General features: G+C 39.4%; 2 protein-coding genes and 1 long non-coding RNA gene across 3 annotated transcripts; 1 reads left to right on the forward strand and 2 right to left on the reverse strand.

Annotated features, from left to right (window-relative positions):
* Nucleotides 1–1,397: 1,397 nt before the first annotated feature.
* On the reverse strand, nucleotides 1,398–19,263 carry LOC132270789 (phosphoinositide phospholipase C 6-like). Its single transcript, XM_059771996.1, has 8 exons — nucleotides 15,410–19,263; nucleotides 13,880–14,076; nucleotides 4,445–4,580; nucleotides 3,901–4,352; nucleotides 3,680–3,797; nucleotides 2,377–2,532; nucleotides 2,210–2,296; nucleotides 1,398–1,741 (listed from the first exon to the last, which is right to left on the reverse strand). The coding sequence occupies exons 1-8, from the start codon at nucleotides 15,764–15,766 to the stop codon at nucleotides 1,448–1,450; spliced, it is 1,797 nt and encodes a 598-aa protein (XP_059627979.1). The 5' UTR covers nucleotides 15,767–19,263; the 3' UTR covers nucleotides 1,398–1,447.
* Nucleotides 4,632–6,243, forward strand: LOC132270791 (uncharacterized). Its single transcript, XR_009469572.1, has 2 exons — nucleotides 4,632–5,050; nucleotides 5,992–6,243. It is a non-coding gene; the product is annotated as an uncharacterized LOC132270791 (long non-coding RNA).
* Nucleotides 19,264–19,409: 146 nt separating the features above from the next.
* On the reverse strand, nucleotides 19,410–20,354 carry LOC132270788 (uncharacterized). The gene has a single exon (XM_059771995.1). The coding sequence runs from the start codon at nucleotides 20,171–20,173 to the stop codon at nucleotides 19,646–19,648; it is 528 nt and encodes a 175-aa protein (XP_059627978.1). The 5' UTR covers nucleotides 20,174–20,354; the 3' UTR covers nucleotides 19,410–19,645.
* Nucleotides 20,355–20,746: the final 392 nt, after the last annotated feature.

Below are 20,746 nucleotides of genomic sequence, written 5' to 3' on the forward strand. Positions count from 1 at the left end.
TAAGTGATAGTAATTTTCGAAAGGTGTTTCAATGTGATATTTGGCCAAATTTGAAGGGGAGTCAATGAAATTAACCCTAATTTTTAAAAAATAAATGGTGGTGGTGGATGGTGGTGGAGGTGAAAAGCGGTAGTAGTGTATATTGTGGTGTTAGAAGGCGGCGGCGGCGGCAATGGTGGAAGGCGGCGGCGGTGGTGTTGGGGGACGGTAGTGGTGTTGGTGGAAAGTGGTGGCAGTGGTGGAAGGCGTCAATGGGGTAGGCAATGGTGGTGGAATGCGGCACTGGTGTAGGTGGTGGAAGGCAGTGGAGGTGGTGGTGGTGGTGGTGGTGGAAGGCAGTGGAGGTGGTGGTGGAAGGCAGTGGCGGCACTGTGGTGGTGGTGGTGGAAGGTGATAGTGGTGTAGGTGGGGGTGGTGAAATGTGACAATGGTGGAATGCGGTTGCGGGGATGGCGATGGCAACGATGGTGGAAGGCAATAGAGGTTGCGATGGTAAAAGGTTGTAGTGGTGGAAAGTGGTGGTGGTGGTGGTGGTGGTGGCGGTGGTGACGGTGGAAGGTAGTGGACGTGGTGGCAATGGAGGTGGCGGTGGTGAAATGTAGCGATTATTGTGGTGGACGGCGACGGTGGTGGTGAAAGGTAGTGGCACCGTAGGTTTTTGGATTTGGGAAGAATTTGTTGAGAACTTGGATTTTTTAAAAAAAATTTACTCAAGAATGGATATGTTTAGTAGATTTTCATTTCCAGGAATAAATTTTCATTTCCAGGAATAAATTTTCATTCCCAATTTAAATTGCATATCAAACAAATAAATAGTTACTCATTTCCACGTTGTGTACTAAACAAATAAATAATTATTATTCCATTTCATTACATTTCTACGCACCAAACACAACTGCGCCTGATACTGTGACCTCTTGCACTAGAGAGACATTTTGGACATCACACAATTACGCTAATTATTAGCATACGATAGTGAACACTCAATTTATTTCAAATATACAATACTCTTTGCACTTAAACATCTCATGCTTACCTTGCATGTTGTGACTAGTCTTTACAAATGAGAACTATACATATATAACATCCTCCACGGTTCCACCTAATAGACAGCTATAGTGAATTACGATCAAGGGTTGGGATTTAGTTTCTAAAATCATACACTTAAAATATCTACCTATTTTTAAATTCTCTACCCTTATGAAATCTTCTATCAATTTCTACAAATTCTCAAATATTCTAAAATCCTCTCTCCAACACTTCATACTTATTATTTTAAATCTACCAAACATAATGCACTATAGTTGTATTCACAAAAAAAAAGGTTAATATAATCGAAAATATCTGTATTCTATGGAATGTGCAGATCCTACTGAAGAGTAAAGACTAACAAAACAGAGCACACAAGAGCAACAACTACATAAAAAATAACCAAAAAATGTTCTGTTCATACAAATTGAAACTGCATGAGAAGCTTAACGGATTTATATTTCATTCCCTTTTCGTCATGAAGAGCAACCGCTCGGATGCCAGGTCTCAGCTCCGCGACAGGCAAACATGTCTGCCCACCAAAGTCATCCTTATCCGTACTGTCATACTCTTGAACTACAATCTGAAGCAAAGCCAGCTCTGGAACTCTCAAAGGAAATGTAAACTCTTCATCCCAAACAGGTGACCAGTCGTCTGAAATTACCCTAGTCTTCTTCTTGGCAGAATCTGCTGGCACTCCTCTTAAATGAACCTAACGTACATATTCCACCCATAGCTCAGAATAAAATATACTTTGGCTTTCTCGAATTGTTTACAAGTAGAAACATATTTTAATATATGATCAAAGCATTTGATTGTGAATCCTATCGGTACAACTACCACAAGCATTCCACAGAAATTTTTGAACTGTTTGAAATATTCGTTTTTCCTCGTGATTGTTATTGAAGAAACAAACAGAATTTTATAGCATGTGCAGAATTCATGAACCCCACAAATGCTTTATTTATCAATCAATAACCTCCTCCATTAATCATCCTGCACATACTTTAAATCAAATGCTGTTAACATTTGTCGACACACAAATATAGCAAGACGTCGTCGAGTAAGGGAGCAATTCCGAATTTCATAGCAAAAGATTACATCTCTTGAACAGAACATTAACTTTTAGCCACATATAATACATAAATAAAGACCAGCATGCCAATTTATTCGAACTAACCTTTGTGTAGAAGTCTGGTGGTGAGAATGTGTCGAAATGTGTCTGGCTAAAATCCAAACGCCATCCGTCCCCCATGAATACTCTCACCTGTTAAGTAGAATTGAATGTTCTATATATAATGTCTCAGGCAAATGAAATTCAAAGTGAAACTATGTCTACTCACTCACCTTTAAAGTTTCCTTCACTGGCAAAGCTGCTTTAGGATCAAATAATATGTCATCATTTGGACCTGTGTTCATGAGAAAATCGGGTTTCTTCACGTAACCACAACCTCCGTTGGCTCTAAACATCCCATGCATCAACCAGAGTGATTTGCCACGTCCCTGTCACTCAAATAAATAAAATAAAATAAATATCCTTCTGGTTTAACAAAAGGGTACGCCTTCAGAGTTGAAGTAACCCTTTCTAAACCTGATATCTACGTGTAAAAATGTAACATTATCACTTATCAGCAGCTATTTTAATTTTGTCAAAAGAAACAATCCTTCCATGAAACTAATAATTTTTTTCAGAATAAACAATTGTTCCATGGGAACAAAGAATATTAGATAAAAATTATTATCTTTCGGTGGTGCTATAGTTTTCTTTCAGGATAGGAGCTGGGGTTGGGGGTTTGTACTCTCTCAGGCATGCTATTAGGTAAGTACCGGAAACAATTCACCAAATATGAATGCAATCGGAAAGGGTGGCCAGCATTAAAAGCACATGTTGCAGTTTAAATACAAGCACTGAGTGCATCCCTCCCTCTGCACACTTAACAAATTTCAAATAAAGTCACTAAGTTATGATTTTGATTTTGAATCTGGACATCCCTTCTTATCTGTCTAAAGAGCAACTGCTTCTTACCTCCAACAATAGTGTGCTGAAATAGGTCAAAGTAAGGCATGAAACACATATCTTTCCACATATTCCTTCTTCAGGTTATTCTTGATGAAGGAAAATGACATTTCTGGCAGCTTTAAGGAACTAATTGTGGAGTGAAGGAACAGTAATAAATGAAACAGTCATACTTGTTTATACTCAACTCAACAAGGCTTTTCTCGACTACTTGGTGTCAAGTATGAAACCTGCTTATACCAAAAGAAAAGATGTAATACCTTTCAATAGCTAATCTCTGATGCATTTACTGAGTAGAAGTTTTTCGAAACATTATCAAAACATTTTAGAATCAAGATTGTAGGTGTTATTGCCAGTAATCTAACTATATGCAATCACGTATAAAAACAGAGATCTGTACATGACTACAAGTAAACATACACAACCATGACATGCAACTCAGGTTCACTACAGAGTACATAAATTATTTATTCCAAAATAGAAGACAGAGCCCGTAAAATGTTTGGCCTAGTTTTAACTAATCAAACCGCACAAAGAAAAATCGAGGAAGAAACAAAATATTAGTATTAATAAAATTCGCCTTAAGGTAATAAAGATAAGATTCTATAAAGACACCAGATCTTCAAAACTAACCTGCATATTAAATGCTACCATCTGAGCTCCATGTATCCACGCAGTAAGTGGATTATAGTTTGAGGAGGTGACTCGAGTTCCCTTTGGGTATATCCTCAGAATATTCTTCTGCGTGAACCTAGAAAAAGGAAATGGAAAGTTAAAATCAGAATCAGTCCTTCAACAAAAATCGTAAACACTTGAAAGTTGCAGGTTGCAGTGCATAGAACTAGAATTGATACCTCAAAAGGTCAGTTCCAAAAGAAGCTGCAGCCTTTTCAAGTGCTTGCTCACTCAGACTAAGACGTCTAATCTTACCGATTTCAATTTTTAGTGCCCCCTTCAACCCGTCCTTTGGTTTACCAGCATGGATTGCAATCAGGTGCTTGTATTGAGGAGCTCCTGCCTGGAATGATTTTCGATCATAGATGTCACTTTCATCATCAAACTGATTGCTGTCTTCCAATTCAGCTTTAAGGTCTAGTGATTCCCTCCTTGCTTCTTCTTCAGATGAATCCCTCCGATGCAATGTTGAGGTATTTCCCAGGTCCTTAGGATTCTTAGATTCCAGGTACTCTTTTGGTGGTTTGGTTGAAAGAATAATCCGATGCTTTAAGGCTTCTGGTGAAGGGAATTCTTCTGAGCAGCCTAACTCAGGGTAATACAACATTTTCCCGAAGGTTTGAATGGCCATCTAGAGGAGATTTTGTGTTGCTTATTAGGAAGAAATTGAAATCAAAACATTTTCTTTTAAATTCTAAATTGGGATAGACAATGACAACTAACCTCTGCAACTTTTGCCTGAAGGTCTGGTGTAAGGTGGTCTTCTAAAGTTATAATGACAGGGTATGGAGATTGATCAAAAGCATGCTCTTTAATGGACTTCAAGCATTTGATGAGAGAAACAGGAGTTGTCAGGGTCCTGCAGTTTGTATAAAATGTGAACAAGAATGAATTGTAATGTCTGTGTATTTATGTGCATAGGTGTATATATAATTGTGTGTATGTATATGTGTATTATGTTGTGTTATGGCTCAAATTTAAGCAAAAAGTTAAAGGAAAAAGAAAATAAAAGGTGGTGGGACCTACCATTAAACCAACTAAGGGCCAAGAGACCACAAATGGTCTCATTTCTCTCCTTCTCTCCCGTGCGCCTCTCTCTTCCCCTCTTCCTCTCTGTTTTTCTTTTCATTTTGATTTCCAAAACTTTGAAGCAAGATCTTGATCTCATTTCTTATCGAAATTGAGTGCCGTTTGAGGCAAAACGAAGCTCGTGTCAAGCTCTACACATCCATACAAGCGATTTAAGATTTAGTGCACTCCTTGGAGTTCGAATCTTAGGACCCATTTCTAGGGTTTGTGAAGAAAATTGGGGTTTTTGCTCAATTAGAGGTAAAGGTGTCTAATTCACACTTTTCTTGTACCTTAGTGAGTTATTCCTCTAGAATTTTGGCCAAACATGCTTGATTTAAGGTTGATTGCTTTAAAAATGATTTAATGGTGCATATAAAGATTTTATATATGTGTGTTTGTTGACTTATGTGATAAGCATGCTTAGTTTAGATGGATTACTCCTTAAATGATTTAATTGTGTATGTGAAACATGTATCTATGTGTATTTGTTGGATTGTATGGAAATTGTGATAAATGGTTGATTTATCATGCTTATTATAATGCTAAATATTTAGTTGATTGTTGTGAGCATGTGGTAAATTGTGGTATTAAATTCCCCATTTTATGATATTGTCACGGCATGACAAATGTTAAAAATCCCTTATATTACAACATTGAAAGTATGTGGCATTCATGAATTCATCATTGGGGATTGCACGTATGGAAATGACTTTTGAAAAATGAAAGAATGGGGATTTTCGGGAAAGCTTTGTTGAAAAAGTTTTTTTTTGAGAAACCCGGTCGCCGCGGGGGTACCAAAGGGCCAGAGGTTAATATAGTCTAGAGGGGACTGGGGAGTCGCCCTAGCGTGGTTGAGCTAGCTGGGCCCCATAATGACGCCGTGAGGTTACCAAGGGTCAGGGACACTAGCCAATCCTCCTCTCGTGTCGCTGCGGGGTCACCAAAGGGCGGGTTATATTAACAGTTTGAAAAGTATGGTTGTTTTCTGAGAAATGGGGAATGACACGCATATCATAGCATTCATGGCATTTTACATATGATTGTTTGGAATTGGAATTTAATATGTGTTTCCCTCATTTTGCATGACCCCTCTTCCTATTGGCCTATGCTTTGTTTGGATTCATGGGGCTACAAGAGGTGCGTCTTAGGCACTCTCTACTGAGCTTTATGCTCACCCCATTTTATTTAACATTTTCCAGGAACCGGTAAGGAGGTAGTGGATGCCGATCTTCCACAAGCTTAAGGATGACTTGGAGCTCATTTTGTATCTTTTGTATATCTCCCATTTTTGTAAGGCCCCAAAAGTGTAGTAATGTGTATTTATTTTTCAAAACCATGGTTAGGTAATATAATTATGTTACTAGATGATATTTTGGATGTGAATTTGATAACATGTAAACCTTATTGATGAATGGGGAGAGTAATACTAGTTTGAAGTATTATTGAGGTCATTTGATTGTGTATTATCATCTACTATTGCCGTGAATTCGGAATTTGAACCATGATAGGGTAAAAATGAATTTAAACAGGTTGTGATAGGCCTATTTTTAAGGGAGGTCATGCCGAATTTTTTTTTGTTTAAAAAGTATCAGTTTTGGGATCGTTACAAATTTGGTATCAGAGCAAAGGTTCGAAAACCTTTAGGACGACGGGTAGAGGCCTACATAGAGTCGCATGGGATGTTGTTTGTATTGTTTACTTGACTACTTGCTACGTGGTATCTTTTTTAAATGAGCATGCTTAACTGCCTATGTGCTTACTTGCTTACTTGTTTATGTTAAAATGTTTCTTACATAGTCTTGCATGCTAAGTGTTGTACGGTATTAATTCTTGTTGAGTCGTCCACAGTGGACCTTAGTGTCATGTTTCTGAATCGTTTTCTCATTTTATAGCACGATGTCACGGCGTGAGGAACCTAGAGAAGTTGGCCCTAGGCCAATAAGGGGCGATGTTGGTGAGAGCTCTAGCTCCAATCCGGCGAAGCCAGTTGATGAGAACATGCTTCTTAGGGACTTAATTCCCCCAAGAGCTGTTCCCCCAAGAAGAGAGAATGTTGAAACACCCGTACCCGTAGAAGTGGGTGAAGGTTCTGTGGCACTGGAGTTTAATCGTTTGTTGCAAAATGTCGTGAGAGCAACTATTGTTGCTCAGCCGCAGTTGGTACCATAACCTACAATTCAAGTTGAGGAGACTCCAGCTCAGAAGCGTCTCAAGATCATTAAGGGGTTTTCTCAGCTGATGCCGGTTATGTTTGAGGGCAGTGCGGATCTAATGGTAGCAGATGACTACTTGGATAAAGTTGAAACCCAACTAACTTCAATGGATGTGACAGAGGATCATCTAAAGATCATCCTAGCTACGTATAAGTTTGCTAAGGATGCTAAGGTTTGGTGGAAGTCAGTCACCAACCAATACAAGATTGAAAAGATGAGTTGGGGCAGGTTCAAGGAGCTGTTTTATGAGAAGTATTTTCCACTTTCCAAAAGATGGTAGTTACAAGACCAGTTTCATAATCTTATTCAAGGGAACATGTCAGTGGCGGAGTATGAGAACAAGTTCACCTCACTTTCCCGTTTTGCTCCAGAAGTGGTGAGAGATGAAGCTAACAAGACTCGGAAGTTTGTCTCGGGTCTTAATGATCGGATGAGGCCGTTGATCACAGCACAGTTCATTAAGGTTTACTCTGAAGCAGTGGAAAGGGCTTTGATGCTGGAAGCTGATAATAAAGAGAAGGATGCAAGAAGAGAGCAGTTGAAGCAAAAGAGGGGTGCAGGGCCATCTTCAGAAGGATCTTCTTGGAAAAGGAACAGGGGCGGTCCATCTCAGTTTCAGGGACAGCAGTCTGCACGATCTGCTCCTACCACTCCGTTGCCAGCTGGGTCTGATAGGAGTGCAGTTGTTTGCTTTCAATGTCAGCAGCCTGGGCATTACAAGTCCAGTTGTCCTATGAGATTGACTTCAGTTTCATCAGCTCCGAAGGCTTGTTATGGGTGTGGCCAGCAGGGTCACTTGATTCGTGATTGTCCGAGTCAGAGAGCAGGCACCATTAGTGGCAGAGGGTCACAGCAGAGGCCGTCACAATCGGCTACAGTTCAGTCAGGTTTTAGACCACCACTACCACAGCCTACTATGTCTTCACAGGGTTCACGATCAGTTAGGAGGGATACTCCTACTATGTCAATGCAGCAGTCAGGTGTTCAGGTTGGCAGTCCTCAGGCACAGGTACCACAGGGACGTGTTTTTGCACTGGCACAGACCGATGCATCTTCTGGACCGTCAGTTCTTCGAGGTATATTTCCAGTGTTTGGTTGTTGGGCCCATGTTTTGTTTGACTCTGGTGTATCTCATTCTTTCATTTCATCATGATTTGCACTTGCATCGAGGTTAGAGGTTAGTTTCATGGATCAGGCGTTATGTGTTGATACGCCAGTTGGGATTTCAGTGTCATTGAGCCGAGTTGTGCGGGATTGCTCCATTGTGATAGCCGGGCGGACCTTTGTGTTTGACCTTATCCTCCTAGAGATGACTAGCTTTGATGTCATTCTCGGGATGGATTGGTTGGCTTCATTTCATACCACAATCGACTGTTACAGAGGAAGGGTTACAGTTTGCACTCCCGAGGGAGACTGTTTCTTTTTCGTGGGAGATCGAAGTGATTCCCACATTTCATCGTTTTATGGAGTTCGTGGACGAAGTCATGGTGATTATTTCTTAGCTAGTCTTCTAGCCGAAGAAGATGATGTCGTGGGAGAAGTTTATCCGGCGATTGTTTGTGACTTCTTGGATGTTTTTCCAGAAGATTTGACAGAGTTGCCTCCACACCGAGAAGTGGAGTTCACTATTGATTTGATGCATGGTACTGCGCCGATTTCTATGGCACCGTATCGTATGGCACCAGTTGAATTGGAAGAATTGAAGAGGCAGCTTGATGATTTGAGGATGAAAGGTTTCATCCGACCGAGTGTGTCACCGTGGGGCGCATCGGTCTTGTTTGCTAAGAAGAAAGATGGTTCGTTGAGGTTGTGCATTGATTATCGGAAGTTGAATCATGCCACCATCAAGAACAAGTATCCTTTGCCAAGGATAGATGATTTATTTGATCAGTTGAGGGGAGCCAGTTGTTTCTCGAAGATTGACTTGAGGTCTGGCTATTATCAATTGCGGGTTAGGGATGAAGATATCCCGAAGACAGCATTCCGTACACAGTATGGACACTATGAGTTCCTTGTTATGCCTTTTGGCTTGACTAATGCGCCAGCGGCATTCATGGACTTGATGAACCGCGTCTTTCACGATTACTTGGACTAGTTTGTGGTTGTTTTCGTGGATGACATTCTTGTGTACTCACGGACTCGGGAAGATCACGAGGTCCATTTGAGTATTGTTTTACAGATTTTGCGGGAGCACCGATTGTATGCCAAATACGAAAAATGTGAGTTTTGGCTACAGGAGGTGAAGTTTTTGGGGCATGTTGTTTCAGAAGGTGGAGTATCAGTTGATCCATCAAAGGTTGAAGCAGTTTTGACTTGGGAGCAACCCAAGAATGTGTTTGAGATCCGCAGTTTCCTTGGTTTAGCGGGTTACTATCGGAGATTTGTGAAGGATTTCTCCCGTTTGGCAGCTCCTATGACCCGTTTGACCCGGAAAGGGGTCAAGTTTGTCTGGAATGAGGCCTGTGATTCATCTTTTTAGGAGTTGAAGATGAGATTGACTACAGCTCCAGTGTTGGTGATACCTGAGCGTGGCTTGGGTTATGTGATCTATTGTGATGCTTCACGTGATGGTTTGGGGTGTGTGTTGATGCAGGATGGTAGAGTAGTGGCTTATGGGTCTCGACAGTTGAAGACTCGCGAGCTTAACTACCCTACTCATGATCTGGAGTTAGCGACAGTTGTGTTTGCCTTGAAGTGTTGGAGACACTATTTGTATGGTGAGAGATTCGAAGTATTTTCAGATCACAAAAGTCTCAAGTACCTTTTCTCCCAAAAGGACTTGAACAACAGACAGAGGCGATGGGTCGAATTCTTGGAGGACTACAATTTTGACTTACAGTATCATCCGGGCAAGACGAATGTGGTAGCGGATGCCTTAAGCCGAAAATCTCGTGGAACTTTGGCCAGTTTAGCTATTCGGAAGTGGAAGATGCTTAAAGATCTGGCAGAGATGGGATTACAGTGTTGTGATGATGATGCTTGCAGTGAGTCGGCATTCTTATTTAGTCTTGTGGCTCAGCCTACTCTTGTTGTACGAGTGATTGAGTCACAGAGACAGGACCCGGACTTAGATGTCATCCACGCTTTGATCTCTAGTGGTGAGACAATGAAAGATTAGGCCTTGTATGCAGATGGGGGTCTACGGTTCAGGGGTTTGTTGGTGGTTCCCATATGTTGTCGTGAGGACGTCCTACGGGAGTTTCACACTTCCCGCTTTGCAGTTCATCCAGGTGGTACTAAAATGTATCACAATTTGAGACGTCAGTATTGGTGGAGCGGGATGAAGAATGATGTTGCACAGTTTGTGGCTAGATGCCTTACCTGTCAGCAGGTGAAGGCCAAGCATCAGAGGCCAGCAGGTTTGTTGCAACCATTACCTGTAGCGCAATGGAAATTGGAGCATATTGCTATGGATTTTGTGACAGGTTTTCCAAGGTCAAGGAGGGGTAATGAGGCCGTATGGGTCATCATTAACAGATAGACCAAGACGGCTCACTTTTTGCCTATTAAGGCAACAGATGATGCAGAGAAGCTTGGAGTTCTTTATGTGAAGGAGATTGTAAGGTTGCATGGAGTTCCTGTAACCATTGTGTCAGATAGGGATGCTAAGTTCACTTCGAAATTCTGGGAAGGACTTCAAGCAGCGTTTGGTTCAGCGTTGCATCTTAGTACGGCATTCCATCCACAGACAGACGGTCAGTCAGAGCGTGCTATCCAGATTTTGGAGGATATGCTTCGGGCATGTGTACTTGATTTGAGAGGTAGTTGGGAGGATCACCTTCCACTTATTGAGTTTGCCTACAACAACAGTTATCAGGCGAGCATCCAGATGGCTCCATTTGAGGCGTTGTATGGTAGACCTTGTAGGTCTCCTGTTTGTTGGACTGAGGTAGGTGAGACAGCCGCCTTAGGACCCGACATTGTACTCGAGACCACTGAGAAGATTAAGTTGATAAGACAGAGGTTACTTACAGCTCAGAGCCAACAGAAGAGCTTTGCGGATAAGCGGAGACGACCGTTATCCTTTAAGGTGGGAGACCACGTTTTTCTACGGGTTTCTCCACGGAAGGGATTGATGAGATTTGGGAAGAGTGGCAAGTTATCGCCACGAGTTATTGGACCATTCGAGATTTTGGATCGGGTAGGAGAGGTTGCTTACAGGCTTGCTTTGCCACCACAGTTGGATAGGGTCCACAATATTTTCCATGTATCGATGTTACAGAAGTACGAACCGGATCTATCTCACATTTTGAGTTGGGTTGATGTGGATATTGATGAGGATGTTTCCTACGAGGAAGGACCTGTTCAGATCCTTGACACTCAGCAGAAGGTGTTGAGGAACAAGACAATACCAATGGTGAAAGTCCTTTGGAGACACCACGGAGTCGAGGAGGCTACTTGGGAGCTTGAACAGGAGGTTCGCTCCAAGTACCCAGCGTTGTTTTCTTCCTCAGGTATGTCTTGATTTCGGGGACGAAATCCTTTTAAGTTGGGGATAATGTAATGTCTGTGTATTTATGTGCATAGGTGTATATATAATTGTGTGTATGTATATGTGTATTATGTTGTGTTATGGCTCAAATTTAAGCAAAAAGTTAAAGGAAAAAGAAAATAAAAGGTGGTGGGACCTACCATTAAACCAACTAAGGGCCAAGAGACCACAAATGGTCTCATTTCTCTCCTTCTCTCCCGTGCGCCTCTCTCTTCCCCTCTTCCTCTCTGTTTTTCTTTTCGTTTTGATTTCCAAAACTTTGAAGCAAGATCTTGATCTCATTTCTTATCGAAATTGAGTGCCGTTTGAGGCAAAACGAAGCTCGTGTCAAGCTCTACACATCCATACAAGCGATTTAAGATTTAGTGCACTCCTTGGAGTTCGAATCTTAGGACCCATTTCTAAGGTTTGTGAAGAAAATTAGGGTTTTTGCTCAATTAGAGGTAAAGGTGTCTAATTCATACTTTTCTTGTACCTTAATGAGTTATTCTTCTAGAATTTTGGCCAAACATGCTTGATTTAAGGTTGATTGCTTTAAAAATGATTTAATGGTGCATATAAAGATTTTATATATGTGTGTTTGTTGACTTATGTGATAAGCATGCTTAGTTTAGATGTATTACTCCTTAAATGATTTAATTGTGTATGTGAAACATGTATCTATGTGTATTTGTTAGATTGTATGGAAATTGTGATAAATGGTTGATTTATCATGCTTATTATAATGCTAAATATTTAGTTGATTGTTGTGAGCATGTGTGGTAAATTGTGGTATTAAATTCCCCATTTTATGATATTGTCACGGCATGACAAATGTTAAAAATCCCTTATATTACAACATTGAAAGTATGTGGCATTCATGAATTCATCATTGGGGATTGCACGTATGGAAATGACTTTTGAAAAATGAAAGAATGGGGATTTTCGGGAAAGCTTTATTGAAAAAGTTTTTTTTTGAGAAACCCGGTCGCCGCGGGGGTACCAAAGGACCGGAGGTTAATATAGCCTAGAGGGGACTAGGGAGTCGCCCTAGCGTGGTTGAGCTAGCTGGGCCCCATAATGACGCCGCGGGGTTACCAAGGGTCAGGGACACTAGCCAATCCTCCTCTCGTGTCGCTGCGGGGTCACCAAAGGGTGGGTTATATTAACAGTTTGAAAAGTATGGTTGTTTTCTGAGAAATGGGGAGTGACAAGCATATCATAGCATTCATGGCATTTTACATATGATTGTTTGGAATTGGAATTTAATATGTGTTCTCTCATTTTGCATGACCCCTCTTCCTATTGGCCTATGCTTTGTTTGGATTCACGGGGCTACAAGAGGTGCGTCTTAGGCACTCTCTACTGAGCTTTATGCTTACCCCATTTTATTTAACATTTTCCAGGAACCGGTAAGGAAGTAGTGGATGCCGATCTTCCACAAGCTTAAGGATGACTTGGAGCTCATTTTGTATCTTTTGTATATCTCCCATTTTTGTAAGGCCCCAAAAGTGTAGTAATGTGTATTTATTTTTCAAAACCATGGTTAGGTAATATAATTATGTTACTAGATGATATTTTGGATGTGAATTTGACAACATGTAAACCTTATTGATGAATGGGGAGAGTAATACTAGTTTGAAGTATTATTGAGGTCATTTGATTGTGTATTATCATCTACTATTGCCGTGAATTCGGAATTTGAGCCATGATAGGTTAAAAATGAATTTAAACAGGTTGTGATAGGCCTATTTTTAGGGGAGGTCATGCCGAATTTTTTTTTGTTTAAAAAGTATCAGTTTTGGGATCGTTACATGAATAATCAAATTTTTATGTGGATTCATATTGAAAACTACAAATTATAGATATTTTAACTCACAAAAAAGAAAAAGAAAAAAGAAAAAAACTATATTAAGAAAACAGGGAGAACTCGCAAGGTCCACAAAACAAGAGTTTTCATAGCATAGAGCATATTTTCTTTAGATGAACCTGAGGCAGAAAGCACTGTCATATGTGAGGCCGGTTCAGTGATCTAATATACGTAGCCAAATACTAGACAGACCAAGCAAAATCAATTCAAGATTACCTAATCAATTCTTCAATAAAGTTACAGTAGAAAAATGACCTTTAGTGTAAATCGTAATGTCATCTATATTGCTGCTATGACATGCATCTCATGAATGAACAAGCAACAAGTGACATAAAAGATGGCACATATTACAATTGAAGCCAACTTTTCTTTCCTCAACAAAAACAGAAAAACCGCTTGAAATGATGTTTATTTTTCAAGTCATTCCCATTCATAACTAAGGTAAACATTAGTTTCTTATAACACAGCAACAAACACATGGAGACTAATGAAGAAAACTACCTTGTGGAAAAATAAACGGTAGGAGTTCATACCTTCCATGAAGAACATGAATATCATCTTTCGCAGAATTAGGCCAGAGATCTAGTTCTATTACCCTGACGCCTCTATGCAAAGCCTGTATGATAGGTAAGTCACTGGAATCACTGCTCAGTTGGTTCCCTGTTAAGTAGGAATTGTGACCCGTATATATGAAATAATGTTGCACTGGAGCAGTCATATCATGGTGCACCTGAAATGTCATTGTGTGTAAGGGAAAGTAGGAGAATTTTCTCTACCTGAATTGTTATGGAACTTCCATATGAATCAGAGAGAGAGAGAGAAGAAAACTACTTGCATGAACTTGAACTTAGATATAAAGGGGGTCCAAATGCATAAAAATGTAGCATATAGCTTCATTAGTTACTGAGTTATTTTCCAAAATAGGCATGATTACAAATAAACAACAGGAACATGAAATGTGAAAGAGCATGGAACAAGTCTCATTCTCTAAAACAATGGTAACATTCCAAATACCCTACAAGTATCTAAATGTTACAACCACAACGAGCTTCATGAATGAAAAAAAAATAAAAAAATAAAAAAGAACTTCTTAAAACATTCCAATCCCCATTTTGTTATATATTGTGAAAGCAGTGTAATTATGTTTTCCCTCTTTTCGTTAAAACCTTACATCGTCAACAAACTACAATTTGTTTTGGCAGTCAAAAGAAACAGTAACGTAGTAGGCCAGCAATCTATGCTAGAGAGAGATGCACTAGAGCACCCAATCAAATGCTTAGCCTCTCATCCAACAATTATATAGACTAAGATTGTTCTTCTTTATACATTTATTGCAACAAAAATTCATTGAGAAAATAATAAACAGAGTGATGTCTTTTGCACCCACACTGTTCTATTAGCAAAAATTCCGTAATTGTAAACAACTAACAATTCGGATAATGTGAAAAAGGCATAAATCAACAGAGGTTGTTGTAGCCTAATTGTACTTCCTCTTCTTCTAAAATAGAATATCTGTCGTTCAAGTTCCCATTGGGGCAAGTGAGTGTGCTTCTTGCCAAGGTAACAAATTTACACCATGTATATACTACTTACAATCAGTAGTCATCATCCTTTTTCTTTTTTTTTATTTTTCCCTTTTTGTGTGTGTGTGTGTTTTTACTTCTATGGGTTCAATGTCTGAGGCTACGGTATTAGCATTCAGGGTACATTTTTTCCTATAAAAACAATAATCTATGGAATTGTTACTTCAAAAAGCAAAAAGTAGTGCTTGAAAGTTACAAGTTAACTAAAAGATGATTTAGTTGCTCAAATTTCATCCAGTTATGTGATTCAATTGAACTAAGCGTTATACTAACTATTTGGAATGCCTACACCAATCCTGTTTCACCATATTCACATAATCCATGCTCATAGGGATCCCGGTTCACAACTACTTGAAGCAATCCTCCTTTGTTTTTTCATCAAGTAAATAAATTCCCGCAATTATTTCATAAAATCAAATAATGTCATTTCCTTGAATTCCTTCATTCACCTAAAATTACATGTTAACGAATGGAGAGAACCTGAGTTGTAACAGGGCCATTTAGTTCGTCGGAGGAAAGAAAATGGAAGAAATCGTCGAGGGTGAGACCTTTTGGAGTGTCCTTTGACTTTGAGGAGGAGGTATCCTTTCGAGTGTCCTTTTTCTTTGAGGGGGAGGTCTTTCGCAGATGGTGAACCTGCTGGATAACTCGTTCCGCCTCAGAGAGGGTGCACACTTCCTCTCCCTGATACTCGACCAGAAACTGGTGCAGCTGATAGACCGACATGTGAGACCCCTTATCGGTGTACTTCATGAACGCCGCTTTCACGTCCGGGGGTGGCTCCACCTCGGTTATCTTAAATTTCCGGTTGAACCCAAACACCTTGAACCCCTCCATTTTCACCAATTCTTAAACTGTTTCACCAATTATATATATATATGTATATATATAATTGTATGCAGGGGTTCAACTAACTGGGATTCAGGGAAATGGGTAGGTTGATTGTTGAAATCATTGTGAAAGTAGTTTGATTTAGGGTTGGGAGGAGGATCGGAAGGAAAGGGATGAGAGAGAAACATCTGAAGATAAAAATGTGGAGACATGAGATCGAAAAGAACCAACTGTTGGACAGAGGGAGAGCCTAAATTGAAGGAGATTTTGAAGGTGAATCGTTGGACGTGTCTTTTCACATCCCTCTTATCATTTACCATATCGTTAACCGCTTTTTTTTTTTTTCTTCATGATTTTTTTTCCCTTCATTTGGCCGTTGGATATTTGGTCTTTACTTTCCCGCCATTTTCTTTACTAATGATGCACTCCCTGTGTCCACTTCCGTTCTGTCATAACAAATTGGTTAACGGGTAGAAAAGGCTACAATTGGGTTGGGTTGAACCCGAGTCCGGATTTTATTTTATTATTATTATTTTTTGGAGTATCCATTCAGAAGCGAAGTTATTATTATTTTTATTTTTTATTTTTCACTGATATATATTCCAGAGATGGTGAATGTATGGATTTTTTTCAAAGGAATTAGTTTGGAATATCCTAGCTTCACTCCGGACATGATAAATACCCAAATCATGATAGGCCACGGTAAATGAAAACACAAATCACAAAATTATATGTTGTAGAGGATCATCTTTATATATTTATTAGTTAATATGTGACAAAACACATTAGCTCCAATTTGAATTGCTAAGACAAATTTTTTTTTTTTCCCGGTTAATTGCAGGGCATGACAATATGACATTCCTCATAAAGTAACAGTTATGTTAATATGTAATAATCCTTGCTGCACTGGGAGGGTCCAGTAATCCACTAAAAGTGGAGATTGCATCATTCAAAAATAAGATTGCACATGAGAAACCCTCCGATTGTAGCATATAAATTTGCTCGTATCATATCTTCAGCGTCGGAGAGGATCCAAGTCGGTGAGAACCCTCCCCTCCCCAATACAAAGGCTGCATATTCTACAAGATATAAAAATAATTCCCGGGCTTATTAGTTTTGTATGATACATGGAGGTGAATTTACCAGGGTTCATGAGCAGGGTGGAGGGTATTAAGCCTAGATGATGTTTAGGTAAATGAAGAGTTTGATTTCTGTATCCCACGAGAATTAATGCTGCCCAGACACCAATACATCACAATTCTTCATTATAATTGTAACAAGTAGCCAGTAATTAAGCGAGTCCAGCCACTCATGGAAATAAATAAAACAGGACACCAAAAAATTAGCATTCTACATGGAGTTATCTGGCCTTGAGAGTTGGGAAGGGACCAAGATCAGTTTCACAAAGTGATTCCATGAACTTAGCATATTAACTTCAAAGATCGTCATCAGAAAATAATTTGGTTACCATCCAGGACACAGATGTAACTCTAAATCTAAATTTCATTTTGTGAATGTTTAAGCAAATTACATTTGAGAGCCAGAAATATACATAATGCCATATGAAAATTTGAAGTTCATAAAAGTGCAAAAGATGCAATGCAACGTAGAGTTCATGGTTTCTTCACCAAGCCAATCTGATCTGATTGTGACCACAAGCATATGGAGTAAAAGAGTTTCAACAACTTCTGAAATGAGAATTGATCATATTTTACAGAAATGATACAATAAAGCAGTACATCAAAGAATGGCTGTAAAGGAAAGGTTAAGATGACTTCAAAAAACCTCTTAATATATATCATATTGCAATCTCGTCCTGAATCTTGGATCACTAATGCAAAATCTGTAGCAACGGTAACTTCTTTAACTGAAGCATGATAATTTAGATTTTTTCACAACCTCCAGCCATGTCCTTCCCAACCTTCCTCTCCTCATAGAACCTCCAATACAAGAATTTTTTTTTCATATTTAAGAGTTTGTTAGGAGCCTTAGTTTCTATATATGCAAATTGTCTAAAACATAAATCTTCTATTTTATCAGCTGCAAGGGGCACTTACAATTTTCCAAATACACTCGTATTCAACTTTTCTCCAACCTTTAAATATCCATCTCAAAATCCTTATGACAGTAACATATTACAAGGTTCAACAAGCTATAAACAGAATCAACTGAAAGTCTGAAACTATTGAGTTTTAATGATATAGTTTCATGTAACTTTCCTTCAATAGATAAAATAATGTACAAATTTATGGATGTAAAGTATTTACTGCTGTCGTTGTTCTCTCTTTTTTCTATTTTAATTTTTTTTCCAAGGGGTTTGGGGTTGGGTTGGCAAGACCAAGGGCAAATAATACATCTATGATTACAAGGAAAAGGAAAATGTCACATTGTTCACTGGTTCAGTTTGCTAGTACAATTATTTCCAGATAATGAGAGGAGAAATAGATGTGAGCAAAAAAGAAAATGTCACATTGTTCACATGGTTCACTGGTTCAGTTTGCCAGTACAATTATTTCCAGATAATGAGAGGAGAAATAGATGTGAGCAAAATAGAAACTAAAAGATGCCTGCTTATATGTGTAAAATCTACATTATTTAAAGAATCAAATTACAAAAAAATATTTTTTGCATAATGTTAAGCAAGCCTTGTCTTAATTGCAGAACCAAACCTTTACAATCTACCGAATTACAGACCCTTTAACCTTCATGACTCAATAGATTGTAACAAAAACACCAGCCTCACATTTATAGTTAATGCTATAAAAGAACCAATAGCCTAAAACTATCTACCAACAAGTCATTTTAAACAACAAACCTAGCCTTGTTCCCTCTAGAAAATCTTATTAGTAGTTAGTTTAACTGTGACATCAAGTATGAAGCCAAAAAAAGCCCACTATTTTTGTAAGCGGATCTTTTATCCAGCATGAACAATCCAGGAAACAGCATAAAGCAAACAGAGTATAAATACCTCAACAAGTCTGCAAGATGAACAGGAACATGATCAATCCTCTAGCATTCCCCTTGTAATACAAAACACAACACCAACACAAAAACATCATGGTTCTTTGCCAAGACAAGTAGCAAGACGACCGACCAGGACTAGAACAAAAAAAAAAAATCTCAAATGGATCACTGGAACATTAAACCGCTTATGTTTACTCCGGGGCTCAGCTGGCATTCAGTGACAGGCTTGAGACTACAATCACATGCTGGATTTCTGATTGAGAATGTTAAGGTCATATGGGTAGAAGGGAGATCAAGAGTACTTGGACCGAGTGATTCAAGCCTCTGCAATCTCTCACTTCATGCAACTGTTTTTGGCAGTGAAAGTTCCATGGAGATGAATGAGCATACTTGAGGAATTTGGAAAATAATCTAAGTAAAGCAAGCTCACTACTTTAAACTTTTAACCCACTTCAAATATGCAAAAATTAAGATGGTCAAGGTTACGCTTTGTTATAAAAATTGGAAAATGTAATCCTCTCTTTTGATTCACTTTGTCAGGACACACTAATACATATGTAATCCACAAGCCAAAGTTCATCACTCCAATTAAAGAATGATTACACCAAGCATTACACAAATTGAGAATAAAATACAGGACAAATAAACAAATTTCAGAAGATAAATACCTTATTAAGTCTGCTAGTTGAAAAGGAAGATAAGCTGCGCTGCAGTCATCCTCTTATATAACACAAAGCATAACAAACACAACTGATAAGCATCACAACAGTTCATTTACACCACCAAGAACAATTATTCAGATAGACTCACTACAACATTTAATTCAAACACCTAATCTTCATTTTATTCAAGGACACAATTAAGGACATCACAGCTAACAAAATGGTCAATTGAAATAAACAAACACAGAGGGGATTGAAATTACTGGATTCGATTGATTGGAGGCTGCGAATCATCATCATCTTTGGCGTCACTGTTCTTTGGATCAACCGAAGGGTTTCGTTGACGGAACAAACCGGAGAAATTGGTAGAAAGATCCGAGTAGAGCGAGACAACTTTCGATATATTTCCGTTAATCTCTTGAATTAGGGCAACATTTTTTACCATATTACCGTGAACCTTGGACTGGTGGTTCTCGTTAACTTGCTGAATCAAGACACGGTTTCGATCCAAAATAGACTGAACTTGACGAAAACTCTCGGCGAAAGTGCCCCAGACCTCGGCGCCCCCTTCGTCGAAGTTTTCCGCTTCTTCTTCTTCGTCGACACCGTTCGTACAGAAGCCGCCGGGGAAGTGGCCGTCTTTGGCGGTGGTAGTTGTGACGGTGGTGTTAAAGGATTTGGTTCTGCTTAGAGTTTGGAGGCGGTGGTTGTGGCGGCGGGCGGTGGAGCAGCCGCCGTCGTCGTCCATGCTCGATTCAGCTGCTGATGATAGGCCCAGCGTTGTCATTCATACAAAATCTATGAGCTATGACCGACATAGTCTGTCTCTGGTTATGTTGGAGAGAGAAAGAAAGAGGAGAGAGAGGGGTTTGGTGGTGGTGATTCACCGAGGCGGTTCTGGGCGGTGTTACGCGATTCAGGAGAAAGTGGAAGGTAAAGGGTACTGAGAGACAAAATATTGATTGAAGTGTGAAGTGTGAAGTGTGAAGTGTCACGCGCATTCAGTGCGGGTTGGGATGGTATTGTTAGAAAAATATCTTATGTTGGACTCTGATTGGAGGATATTAAAAAAGTGGAAAAAGGCAAAAGAATATTTGTTGATTTTGCCACGGCGACAAGCGGTTGTTTGAACTGCGTGAGAAGATCATCAAGAGACGTCGTTTTGCCTTTGCTGTATCAGAAAATAAAATCGTCATTGTTCCGGTCGGATCTTGCCGTTAAAGTGATCACATGATGGTCACATGACACCTACAATATTTTTAATGACCATAATGCCACTAATGCCCCTTATTTTAACTATTAAATTCATATCCCTTTTTATAAACCCCAAACACACTCTTTTACCGTTGATCTTCTTCCC

The sequence above is a fragment of the Cornus florida genome, unplaced genomic scaffold (genome assembly GCF_030987335.1).
Source record: "Cornus florida cultivar Cherokee Brave unplaced genomic scaffold, ASM3098733v1 CherokeeBrave_3.0.0_Hap2_Chr08, whole genome shotgun sequence".
NCBI classification, from domain to species: domain Eukaryota; kingdom Viridiplantae; phylum Streptophyta; class Magnoliopsida; order Cornales; family Cornaceae; genus Cornus; species Cornus florida.

What these genes read in the sequence shown, in the direction of transcription:
- LOC132270788 (XM_059771995.1), bottom strand. Translation starts at nt 20,173, where the DNA reads ATGACAACGCTGGGCCTATCATCAGCAGCTGAATCGAGCATGGACGAC.
- LOC132270789 (XM_059771996.1), bottom strand. Translation starts at nt 15,766, where the DNA reads ATGGAGGGGTTCAAGGTGTTTGGGTTCAACCGGAAATTTAAGATAACC. An exon ending in ATGGCCCTGTTACAACTCAG is followed by an intron (nt 14,077 to 15,409) that starts GTTCTCTCCATT and finishes ATGACATTTCAG; the next exon opens with GTGCACCATGATATGACTGC. An exon ending in ATTCATGTTCTTCATGGAAG is followed by an intron (nt 4,581 to 13,879) that starts GTATGAACTCCT and finishes TACAAACTGCAG; the next exon opens with GACCCTGACAACTCCTGTTT.